Raw genomic sequence first — 10,652 nt, 5'->3', positions numbered from 1 at the left:
CCGGCCGAGCCCATTCCCGCAGGTTTTTTGTATTTTACGGGGAGAAAAAAAAAAAAAAAAAAAAAAAGTCGGCGAACGTTTGGTGTGGCCTCCCACGCCTGGTGCCCTCCTCGTCGTCGTTGCCGCCGGCGGCCCGGCCCAGCAGGCCCGGCCGGGAGGGACTTTCGGACGGCAGGCCGTCATTAGATGGGAGGGAACCGAGACGAGTATCAAGGTCGACGGCGACAACGATACGCGCGACGTTGTGGAGCCGGGAGGGAGTTCCTCCGAAATTTTATCGAATGTAAATCTAGACGGAGTGGTTGTGTTTTTTTTGTCGTGTTTGCTGACGCGTTGTTGATTGTTTTCCAGTACCTGAACGGCGGCAGCCTGGAGCAGCTGGTCCAGGCGCGCGGCACGGACCTGCCGTACGCCGTGCGCATGAAGCTGTCGCTGGACATCGCCCGCGGCATGGAGTACCTGCACTCGCGGGGCGTCTTTCACCGGGACCTCACGTCCAAGGTGCGTAGGGGTCTTACTTTTTTCGGGGCGTTCACTTCTTCGTTCGGGTAATACAGGGTACACCACCACCCCCAAAAATCAGATAAAAACATTTAAAAAGACGGAAAAAAATCAGAAAAATAGGTGTGCGCTTGAATTTATGGTGAAGTACTCCTCGGCTCTTGCACTGCCCGATGGGTGACCTGCATGCTCGTTGTGAGCCGTCGTTTACTTGGCAAAAGACCCACCATCGCGCCCCTTTCCTCGGACACCCTTATCTCATCATGACATAACGTTGTAATGTGTATGTGTGTCTCTCTGATTTGGCAGAATGTGTTAATCCGGCGCAACGAGGAGACGGGCGAACTGACCGCCGTCGTCGCCGACTTTGGACTGGCGGCCAAAATTCCTGACCCATTGTAAGTGGCCTGCGTGCCTGTGTTTGTGTGTGGGGAGGGGAGGCGCGGGGAGGGGAGGGGGGTCGGTTTTGAGTGCATGAGTATGTGTTGTTTGCTCTCCTGAGTGGAGCCATTGTTCTCTTTGCCAATAAGCCTTTGGCGCGCGCCCCGCCCCTGCTGCTCGGGGTGGCGCGGGGTGGGCGGGGCGGGACGTTTGGCTCGCTATCGCTGTGCATACACCCGAGCCACGGGGGGAAAGGTGGCGCAGCGGAGAACTTGGCGATAAATGCATAAGCTCGGATGTGTGGGTTTGGGTGCTGATATACGGGTCCGGCTTTTGTTCCATCGAAATTTTCATCTTTACTTTGTGTGTTCCCCCAGGTGCGGTTACCGGCTGCCCACGGTGGGCTCGCCCTACTGGATGTCGCCCGAGTGCCTCAAGGGCCAGTGGTACAACGAGAAGTCGGACGTGTTCTCGTACGGCATCGTGCTCTGCGAGCTGATCGCGCGCGTCGAGGCGGACCCCGACGTGCTGCCCAGAACGCAGAACTTCGGCCTGGACTACCTGGCCTTCACGAAGCTCTGTCCAGCCGCCTGCCCGCCCTACTTCCTCAAGCTCGCCTTCCACTGCTGCACGGTGAGGAGCCACCAGCTGACCCGACTCGTACTTTATTCATTCGCTACTTTCTCGTCGTTCTCTGCGACTCGCCGTCCACTAATTCCCATCGTTCGCCGTCATCTTTTTCGCGTTGACCGCAAAACCACTTCCATCCGAGCTCGTCGTCGGGTCGCGGGACGTGCGCGCTATGACTGATTTGGTGTCTTTGCTCTTTACAGTTCGAGCCCAAGAGCCGGCCGTCCTTCTCCGAGATCGTGCGCAAGCTGGAGGCGATGCTGCGCGGCAAGAGCTCCCCGGAGTACCCGGCCGAGTACGCCGAGTACCCCGTGGAGCAGCGGGAGCGCGCGGGGGGAAGCTCTTCGGGCGCGACGCTCGAGGCGTCGGGCGCGGGCATGGCGTCGGCGGGCAAGGCCAAGAGCAAGGGGGCCATCTCGGAGGCGTGTCTGGCCAACCTGACCGCCTCCTCGCTGGCTGCCCGGTCCGTCGAGGTGATCCCGACCACGCCGGACGACAAGAGCGTCAACCGTCACAAGAAGCGTAAGTGTGCGGGGGCCTGAAAACCTGACGATCTGTACTGTTTTTATCTTAAGCTTTGTTTTGACTGAGTTGGTGCTTCGGTTGCAGTGAGCCACCGCCGGTCGCTGTCGGAGGACGTGGGCCTGATCGTGGCGTTCCCCGCGCACACGTCGCCCAGCGAGAAGGCGCGCTGCCACTTCACCGGCGCGCACGGCCACTCGCGCGGCATCACGGCCAAGCACGTGGGCGAGAGCATGTGCCGCGAGGACCCGCACTACCAGCCCAGCGAGAAGGGCGCGCTCAACCCGTTCGCGGCGCTGTCGCAGTTCCGCGGCGTCAAGAAGATCCTCGGCGACAAGGCTGGCGCGGCTGCCGGGGTCGGCGCCGGTGGCGGGGACCCCGGGGACCTCGACGGCGGCCTGGGGACCTGCAGCGGGGACCTGTTCTCGTCGTGCTTCGAGCTGCCCTCGCCCTTCTTCTGCCCGACGCCCGCTCCCCCCGGATCGCCCGCGCTCGAAAGCTACGCCCTCAACTTCGGCGCCGCGGTGCCCCGCGGCGGGTCCCAGGAGAGCCTCGTCACGTCCAGCGCTCGGGCGCACTTGCTCGACAGGAAGGCGCCCAGGAAGCTGTCGTTGGGACCGGCTGGGCCGCCGTTCACCGTGCCCGTCGCGGACCTCCTGGGCACCACCAAGCAGTCGTCCTCCCAAGAGAGTGTGTTCCCCTTCCCGGTGGTGGTCAACACGGGCGTCGACTTGTGGTGCAAAGTGGGCGGGCGCTGGCGGCTCAAGAGCGAGGTGGAGGCCGAGTCCAACGGCGTCCAGCCGGGCAAACGGACAGAGTGTGGCCCGGCCGGGGCCTCGGACAGGGCTGCGAATGAAGCTGCCAGCTCCAGTGTGGCGGCTGCGTCCAGCGGGGCGTCTAGCGGGGCCGGCAGTGGAGAGCCCGCCCAGGCCAGGAAGGATGACGTCTTCATTCAGAGCAACATCTTTTCACCAATAAACAAACCGTCGGACGATTACCTTAAGATGGACGCTCAAATGAGTGATGTGTCTAATGGTGACGTCAAGTCAACGATGTGTGATAGTGTTCAAACTCCAGTGCCCAGCAGGGTGCAGCCAGAGGAGTCTCTGCAGCCCAGGCCCCTGGTTCCCTCAGACGGCCGGTTGGGTTCTGTTAGTGAAGAGTGTGGGACAGACGTCCTGTCAGTTCAGAAAAAGTCATGGCGCCATAGTCATCCTCAGTACCTGTCTTTACCCTCTTCCCCAACATTTGTTCGTCGCAGGCCAGTCATGGCATCTACTGCCATTAATCCTAAGGTGTTGACTCAAAGGCTACTGGAAACTCAAAATAAGTCAAAAGAATTTTGTTGTCCCAAATCATCTGGAGAAGAGGACAATGTGTTTTCTACAAACATTTCTGTGTTAGACAGCAAGCCTGAAATCAAACAGCTGCTTAATTCAGGTGCACTCCCTCTGCAGCGTCGACTCTCTTCCTCATCCTCTAATCTTAACAGCCTCTTGCTTTCGGAAGATGACAGTGCTACAGGTTCTGTCCTAGGAGGTTTCCCATCAGTTGCATTGCGACGTAGAGGGTCTTGCGAGTCTGGTTTCTTTAGTTGCCTTGGGGAAGACTATGGCTTACCAGGTACAGTAAAGACAATGAGATTATATTATCTTACAGGGAGGCAGTTATGTAAATTTTTGTTAATTTACTTTCATGCAGGCTGTGATCCTCTGTCACCTTCGGATTTCTGTTCTGGACCCGCTCGGCACACACTGTGCTCCTCATCAGCAGCTTCATCTTTGTTCTTGCTAGACGATTCAGCGGTATCAACTACCACAGTTTCTTCAGGGGAATTGGCTGATCTTGATGATTTGGCACCTAATGGTATGATTCTTGATTCCTTTTAATTTGATGTTTTCATTATGGTAGTCTGCAGATTACTGATTTCCTTATTGTCTTATCCAGGTTCAGTGGGCTGTGGTTTAAGCTCAAGGCATCATTCATTACTTTTTTCGGCAAAGAGGTCATCATCAATATATACTGATAGCTCAGAGGATGTATCAAGTTTAGGTGGTGATCCAGCCTATTGGGAAGAAAGAGGATTCTCCACAAACCCTGTATGTTATTACTGATAACTCTGTCCTGAATATTTTATCTATTTCATACCTCTATTGACTCTAAATTTAATTTAAAATTTTTCATTTTAAAGGCTCCTCAGCAAATAAGCAAAATTGTGGAATATTTTGAGAGGAAACAAAACAGTACTTCAACAGCTGGTCCAGGTCCATCCAGACGACCATCAGCAAAACTGCAACCACAGGTAGTGTTTATTGTTCTTTCTGAATGCATTTTTTCCTTTCATTTATATTGTCTCTGTAACACACTTTTAATATGTGCAGATTTCAACAACAACTCGGCGGTTCTCAGTGAATCCATATGAAAATTCACAAATATTTTCTGATGCATTGCGGTCAACTGACTTTGCCTTCCTCCGCAAATCAATGGCTTCAGCAGGTAGTAGCAAGAATACTTTGGCTGTAAGCCCTCCAACTATACCCTTATTAAGACCACATTTAGCTAAGCGATGTGAAGGCCAAAGACTGATAGTTTGTGAAGGTGCTGTAAAATCTAAACTCCCTCTTTTTGATAAAAAATCATAGCTAAGGTAGATTGTGTGTGGTTTTATTTTAAAGTAACGTCCTCTCTATGAGAAATCTTAAATATGAGAATCTTAATAAAATAACCCAGTTACTGTGTATCTGTATTACAGCAGTATTTATACTACATGTGTACCTCAGTCAGATGTATTATTTTAAAACTTTGTTGTCAAGATATTGTGACTTATGTTGCTATGTTCTTATTGGTAAGTGTGAGAACTTATGCCTGATGCTAAAATGAGCCTGATGAAGGATTATAAATTTTCTTATGTTTAATCAAATTTTATGTTCTTTTGTTTATAGAGACTTATAATGAATCATACTCACAATCAATATCTACTTTTATATCTTATGTTCTATCTGCCTTATTCGCTATTTCATTGACTCTTATTTACTTTCTGCCAAGCTCTGTACCGAGGTGTGGCAAGTTAGATAAGAAATCACTGTACTGTCATCAACAATCAGTGACCATTATTCTATTGTTGGTGTTTACTACAAAAAGCAAAGGTAGTGTTTAAAATTTTGATCAAATCAGTTTATTGGTCAATATCTTCAACTATATTGTGAAAGACTGTTTTCTTATGTATAAGAGACATTAGTCTGGTTTTGTTTACCTTAAACAGATGCGTTGTATTTATCTCATCGCCACCTCCATTGTCAGGCAATGACCAATCATACAAATCCAGTGACCAGAGTGAAGGTTTGCAATTTGAAATTTTAGGATCTACTTTGATGGTGATACCTAATTAACATTTGTTGGACCTAGAACTTTGTTCAGAAGACAGCTTTAAGAAAACTTTCTCTTGTTACCATTAACTTTAACAATTCGTGTTTACCTTCTCTCCTGTGTAGTATGCACTGTTATCTCATCACATAATTTTACCTTTTATTTATAAATAGTTCTATCCAATAATCTAGTTAAATGTTATATGGTGGTGTTAGGTACTAGGCTAATTAATCTGTTGTTGTGTACTGACTTAATTTACATTTTAGCTAATCTAGTCGTTCTTCCAACAGAAAAAGTCACTCTTGTTTATGTAATTCTAAAGTTGGTTCACTTATTAAGGTAGATAAAAAAAAATCCTCCTTTGCTGGAGTTTGCATCTTAGCTGCGAGGAAGAGCTGTTTAATTCTATCATAAAGGCTATTTCTGATTAAAAATGTAAATGCATTTATATATGCATTCTTCCAAAGTTTTTTTGTTTTAAATTTGCATTTGTTCTTTTGATGTACTGCACCCAGTGTATTTTGGTGAGTCAAACTCACTTCTAACGTTCGTCTTCCCTTTCACAGTATCTTCTTGTGACTCAAACAATTTGAATAATTCTCTACAGTTATGTTTTTCACTGCCGTCAGTATGTCTTCCTCCATGTTAATCATTAATGTAGTAAGTTTTAATTGTGATTTTATAATCATTACAGACAAACTATGGGGTGATGGAAAATGTTCTTTGCTAGTCAAGGAGTGTTTCTTTTTGTGTACATAAATATGTGTTAGTTAGATAATTCTGTACGTGAAAATATTCATGAAGCATCCATATTCGGAGCTGTGGTACTAAGCCCGCCCAGCATAAGTGTGCCTTGATTTAAAATCTATAAGTAGTCCAAATTCTTATTCAAAATAAAAAAATAAGCAATTATGTGAAGGCGAACTGTGAGATCCACTATTCTTTCTATTTTCGTATCTTAGATCCAGCATCAGGCAACTTCAAAATACAGGGTGGCTCATCGGCGCCGTTCTCTCTTCTGCTTGTACTGTATCGGATTCAGGCGTGGGTTGCATACTCGCACGCGGCAAGGTAAGGCGCTTCGGTGAGCGACGATAGGCAAGCCCACCTACACGCCTGCATCCGATACAGTAGAACCAGGAGAAAGAATGGCGCCCAATATGTCACCCTGTAGATCTAATGGTTGATTTATTGTCCAATTGATTCATGTGCCAACTAAAACTATTCCTATCTAAATTGTACAGAACCTGCCATTTACAACTTGCTCATGTAAAACTAAAATCACTGCTAAAATCTAAAATGTTCTCACATTTGTCTCTTCCTACGTACATATCATCCAGATTCATACTGTGGGAATAGATTAATTAAGCTCCAGTTAGGACGTTGTTGTTTATGCATACTTCAGTAACAAAAATGTTGGCTGTAGGTAATTAACACTTACAAGGCATGTTACTACATTAGCATTTTTATTACCAATCTAAAATTTTGAGAGAGTTTCATACAAGAGTGCTGTACAGTGTATAAAATGTTGTTACCATCTGACTATTTATCACTTTAGTAGAAATTTTACTATTCTCACTGCCATAAATGAAAAGCAACATTACTCTCATCATTTAGAGTAATGTGCATGTTGTTGTTTTCTGTTTGATGTTAATGTTAGACTCTTATCACATAGTATACTGAAATGAAAGACTGCATTTCACCTTAGTTAGGGAGTGTTCTGAAACTATAACATTGTGTTTTTATCCTCTTAGATGAATTAAATGTACGATGTATGAATAGGAGTTATGAGTTTAATGACAATGATGACTGTTTTGTGTATTGCTCAAGTTTACTTAAATCATTTGATTGCCAGCTCACATGATTTTCTTCCCTGTTGTCAAAGGAAATCTACTGTTGTAGAATCATCAATGAGAAAGGTTTCACATCAATTATTTAAGATGTATTTTTTCATTTGTATGATTAAGTATCTGGAAAGTAGAGAGAGAGCAAACATTGAACATAAAATATGTTTGTTTTACATGCATGCTCAGTGAGTTAGTTTGCTCATCTTTCCAAAATCAAGGCATTTTAGTTTGTGTTTTTCTTGTTTGTAGGAACATTCCTTTTCTACTTTCAACTTTTAATTTTCATACCTTACATAAGTGTTTTAAAAATGTGATTGATTCCTTCCTAAACTTTTTAAACTCAATTATGATACATTTTCGACGTAACATTGAAGAAGATTTCCAAGAAATGCTCCAAACCAGTTGCACAAAATGAGAGGTGAAAGTGACATTTTCCCAGGTTAATGCATGTTGCACCACTGGAAATGATGTCATTTTAACCACTCATTTTGGCCTCAAATTCTTACCAATTTTTTTTTTTAAATAAAAAAGCTTATGCTATTTAGTTGTCTTTTCATAATAATAATCTTGTTTGGAAGTCAGATTGGTTAATTTGCACATCTTTATGTTAGTTAATTTATTTTATACTATTACATAATGAAATTATAGTTCATATTATGTGGTACTTTTGTTATTAGATTGTAAGTCGGGTCTAGTCATGTCCACCCAAAGCTGAGCAGACTTTGTTTCACCACACTTAGACAACTATAGTTTGCATTGTACGTCAAGTATTACAGTAATACATATTATTTTTTAGAATGAAAATCGCTCTTGTGCTTTATTTCCTATACCCGTTTTCCCCCCATCATTACTATATGAGAATGACCCCTGTGCCGTAAAAAAGAAAACGAAGCGAAAGATGACCACAAGCCCGCAGCGTTTTGAACTGCGCGCCCTCGCGAGCCTTGTATAGATGAAAAGACTGGGATTTTTGAAAGTAAGGCCGAGTTGAACACAAAAACACCAAACAACAACAATTTCAACATTGGCATTATTTCCCCATTTACACATCCAAAACCTATGTTATTTTCCATCTGGGGATCAAATTTTAGATTTGAGAGTTGAAGAAGAGGTCGATGACATATGAGATGAAGGAGGAGAGCCAGCTTCGCATTCAGGTGTGAGAGAGACAGAGCGATAATTCTCATGGCTCGTGAAGGAATGTATCCCTTGAACGGAACCCAAACAATGGCGAGCCGTAATTAGATGAATCGTAATTAACTACTGTGTGTAGTGGTCGTCTCTCAACATCATCAGAAGAATATTTGTGCTTATTTTCGGGCGTGTTCAGTTTCAAGATTGTTCAAACCCTAAGAAATTAGGCTGACCGTCCTTCGTGATCTCCTATGGTATGTCGACTAACCGCTTCTTCCATTATTACTTCTGTTTTTGTTCTAGTTTACGTCCTAGTAATTGAAATGTGTATTGTGAATAAGCCGTAGCACTTAAATATAATCTAGAACTATGTCTATGCCTGAATGTTAACTAGTTGTGGTACTTTTATAGGTTATGGTGACCTACTATTATTCCATCCTATTTGATAGTGGTCGGTGTATTAATGTAACAAGTATTTCGCTGCACTTAAATTTTGTCATGTGTCATTCACTGTCATACAGTGTCATATCTATGAACTAAAATTGATAATACCCAATAAGGTTATGTTTGTCAATAGAAGTCAGCTTGTTTTGTCTCTCCTTCAAGTTATTTTGAATTAATTTGGAGTTATTTATTTTTATGTTGACAAAAATACTAAAGGAACAATTTTGCTTCAAACTATTATCACCAAGTCATTGATGAAGTTCCGCAGACATTGATGAGGTTTATAAATCTATAACTTGTGTGTAATTGTTCTATACTTTCCTCAAGGTTCCTCTCTCCCATTCTTTATTAAGACCTTCTCTACTTTTATTACCTTTCTAACTCACTATCATTTCAAAGATTGAGCTGTGCACCAACAAGTTTTCGTCAGTCTTTCAAAGATTTCCAGTTTGACCTGACAACTTTTGAAAATGGTAAAATATTTTACATTAAAATTGTCAGGTGTCAGTCTTGTGGAACATTTTGATGTGTGGGTTGTGGCAGTGTATGGCTGCATCAGCTTAAGCGGGAAGCAGTCGGGAAGCAGACAGCAAACAGCAGACAGCAGATAGTAAATACCGATACTTTCAAATCTAAACGTCCAATTTCGTTATGAAATCTTATTTTCATCATTCAAATATTATTTTCTGAACTTAAAAAGTATAAATATGTATACAAATCGGGTGTAAATCGGGAGATACTGTTCGCTGTTGTGCTGTCGTGCTGTTCCGACAGCTCCGACAGCACCTCCCGATTTGACATGATTTGAGCACATATTTAAAATTTTAAAGTTCGGAAAATGAATATGAGAGACCAACAAAAGATTTCATCCTGAAATATTGATGAAAATTGGTAAAACCGCCGGTATTTACTATCTGCTGTCTGCTGTTTGCTGCCTGCTTCCCGACTGCTTCCCGCTTAAGCTGATGCAGCCTTGGTGTATTGTAATTTTTGTGTCGAGACAAAAGTTTGCATTATTAAATGCTCGACTGTATCGCCTCTTCCTTGAACCTTGGGAAATCATGTTGGGGTTGTAAAATGTGCATCTCTTAGTCAGTGCTGGCTGTCAGCTAGATATGACTAATTATTAAGATATTCTAACTTATGTCTTCCTAGCATATTTAATTAAGAAATTCTATACTCTTGGTGAGTTTTTTTTGTACCCCCTCATGGTCCACAGCGGCTGCGATGGGCGGGGGGCGGAAGTATGGGCGGTGAGGGTGGGGCAGGGACAGGGCGTTGGGCTTCGTGGGGGTGGGAGGTGGGGGTGGCGGACGTGGCCGGCATTTGGAAGCAGCGGCGCGGCGCAGGCCCCGCAGGCCGCGACCGTGGGACCCAGTGGGACCACCGGCCTCCAGGGCTCAGCCTATGTGTGGCTCAGCCGCTGGCTCCTGCTGCTGCATGCTGCGGGTGTCCTGGCTGGCGGGGTGCTCTAGCATAGTGCAGGAGGAGGGACTTCTCTGCGTGGGCGGGTCCGGGGAAGCATGGCCCACGCCGCCCACGCCCACCTGCTGTCCGGCACCCCCTGCTCGCCTAGGACCTTATCCTATGCTTGCCCATCTAGAGGCGACAGCCAGCAGCTTCCAACCTAGGTGCTTTCGGCCCGAATAGTAGCCTATTCAACAAGTTAAGGGAGCCACCTCAGGGTCAACTTTGTCGGTAGAGAAAGTTGGAGCACTGCGGACCTGCCCCGCGGGTCTGTTTTGACCTTCCCTCCGGTAGATAGGGGATGACCCGCCACGTTCCTCGTCGCTGGACTAGAGTTGTTGCTCGCCTTCGTTTCTGGCC

At 45.4% G+C, this 10,652-nt stretch overlaps 2 protein-coding genes across 2 annotated transcripts in view; both read left to right on the top strand.

The window, feature by feature from the left end:
* LOC113203351 (uncharacterized) overlaps window positions 1-8,051 on the top strand; it is a 50,591-nt gene extending 42,540 nt beyond the window's left edge. The window contains exons 3-11 of the mRNA XM_052271948.1: window positions 300-501; window positions 811-899; window positions 1,260-1,515; window positions 1,716-2,034; window positions 2,122-3,657; window positions 3,736-3,900; window positions 3,982-4,133; window positions 4,226-4,336; window positions 4,416-8,051. Coding sequence (XP_052127908.1) covers window positions 300-501; window positions 811-899; window positions 1,260-1,515; window positions 1,716-2,034; window positions 2,122-3,657; window positions 3,736-3,900; window positions 3,982-4,133; window positions 4,226-4,336; window positions 4,416-4,676 — 3,091 coding nt within the window. The 3' untranslated portion in view covers window positions 4,677-8,051. The remainder of the gene's footprint in view (window positions 1-299; window positions 502-810; window positions 900-1,259; window positions 1,516-1,715; window positions 2,035-2,121; window positions 3,658-3,735; window positions 3,901-3,981; window positions 4,134-4,225; window positions 4,337-4,415) is intronic.
* Window positions 8,052-8,319: 268 nt separating this feature from the next.
* Window positions 8,320-10,652, top strand: part of LOC113207617 (uncharacterized) — a 27,748-nt gene continuing 25,415 nt past the window's right edge. The window contains exon 1 of the mRNA XM_052271959.1: window positions 8,320-8,635. The gene's annotated coding sequence lies outside the window, so the exon portion shown is untranslated. The remainder of the gene's footprint in view (window positions 8,636-10,652) is intronic.

Source organism: Frankliniella occidentalis, unplaced genomic scaffold (assembly GCF_000697945.3).
Source record: "Frankliniella occidentalis isolate FOCC.00 unplaced genomic scaffold, Focc_3.1 Scaffold180, whole genome shotgun sequence".
In the NCBI taxonomy this organism is placed as follows: Eukaryota; Metazoa; Arthropoda; class Insecta; order Thysanoptera; family Thripidae; genus Frankliniella; species Frankliniella occidentalis.
Note: the sequence above shows the minus strand (reverse complement) of the source record. Positions and strands in the feature narration are given on the sequence as shown.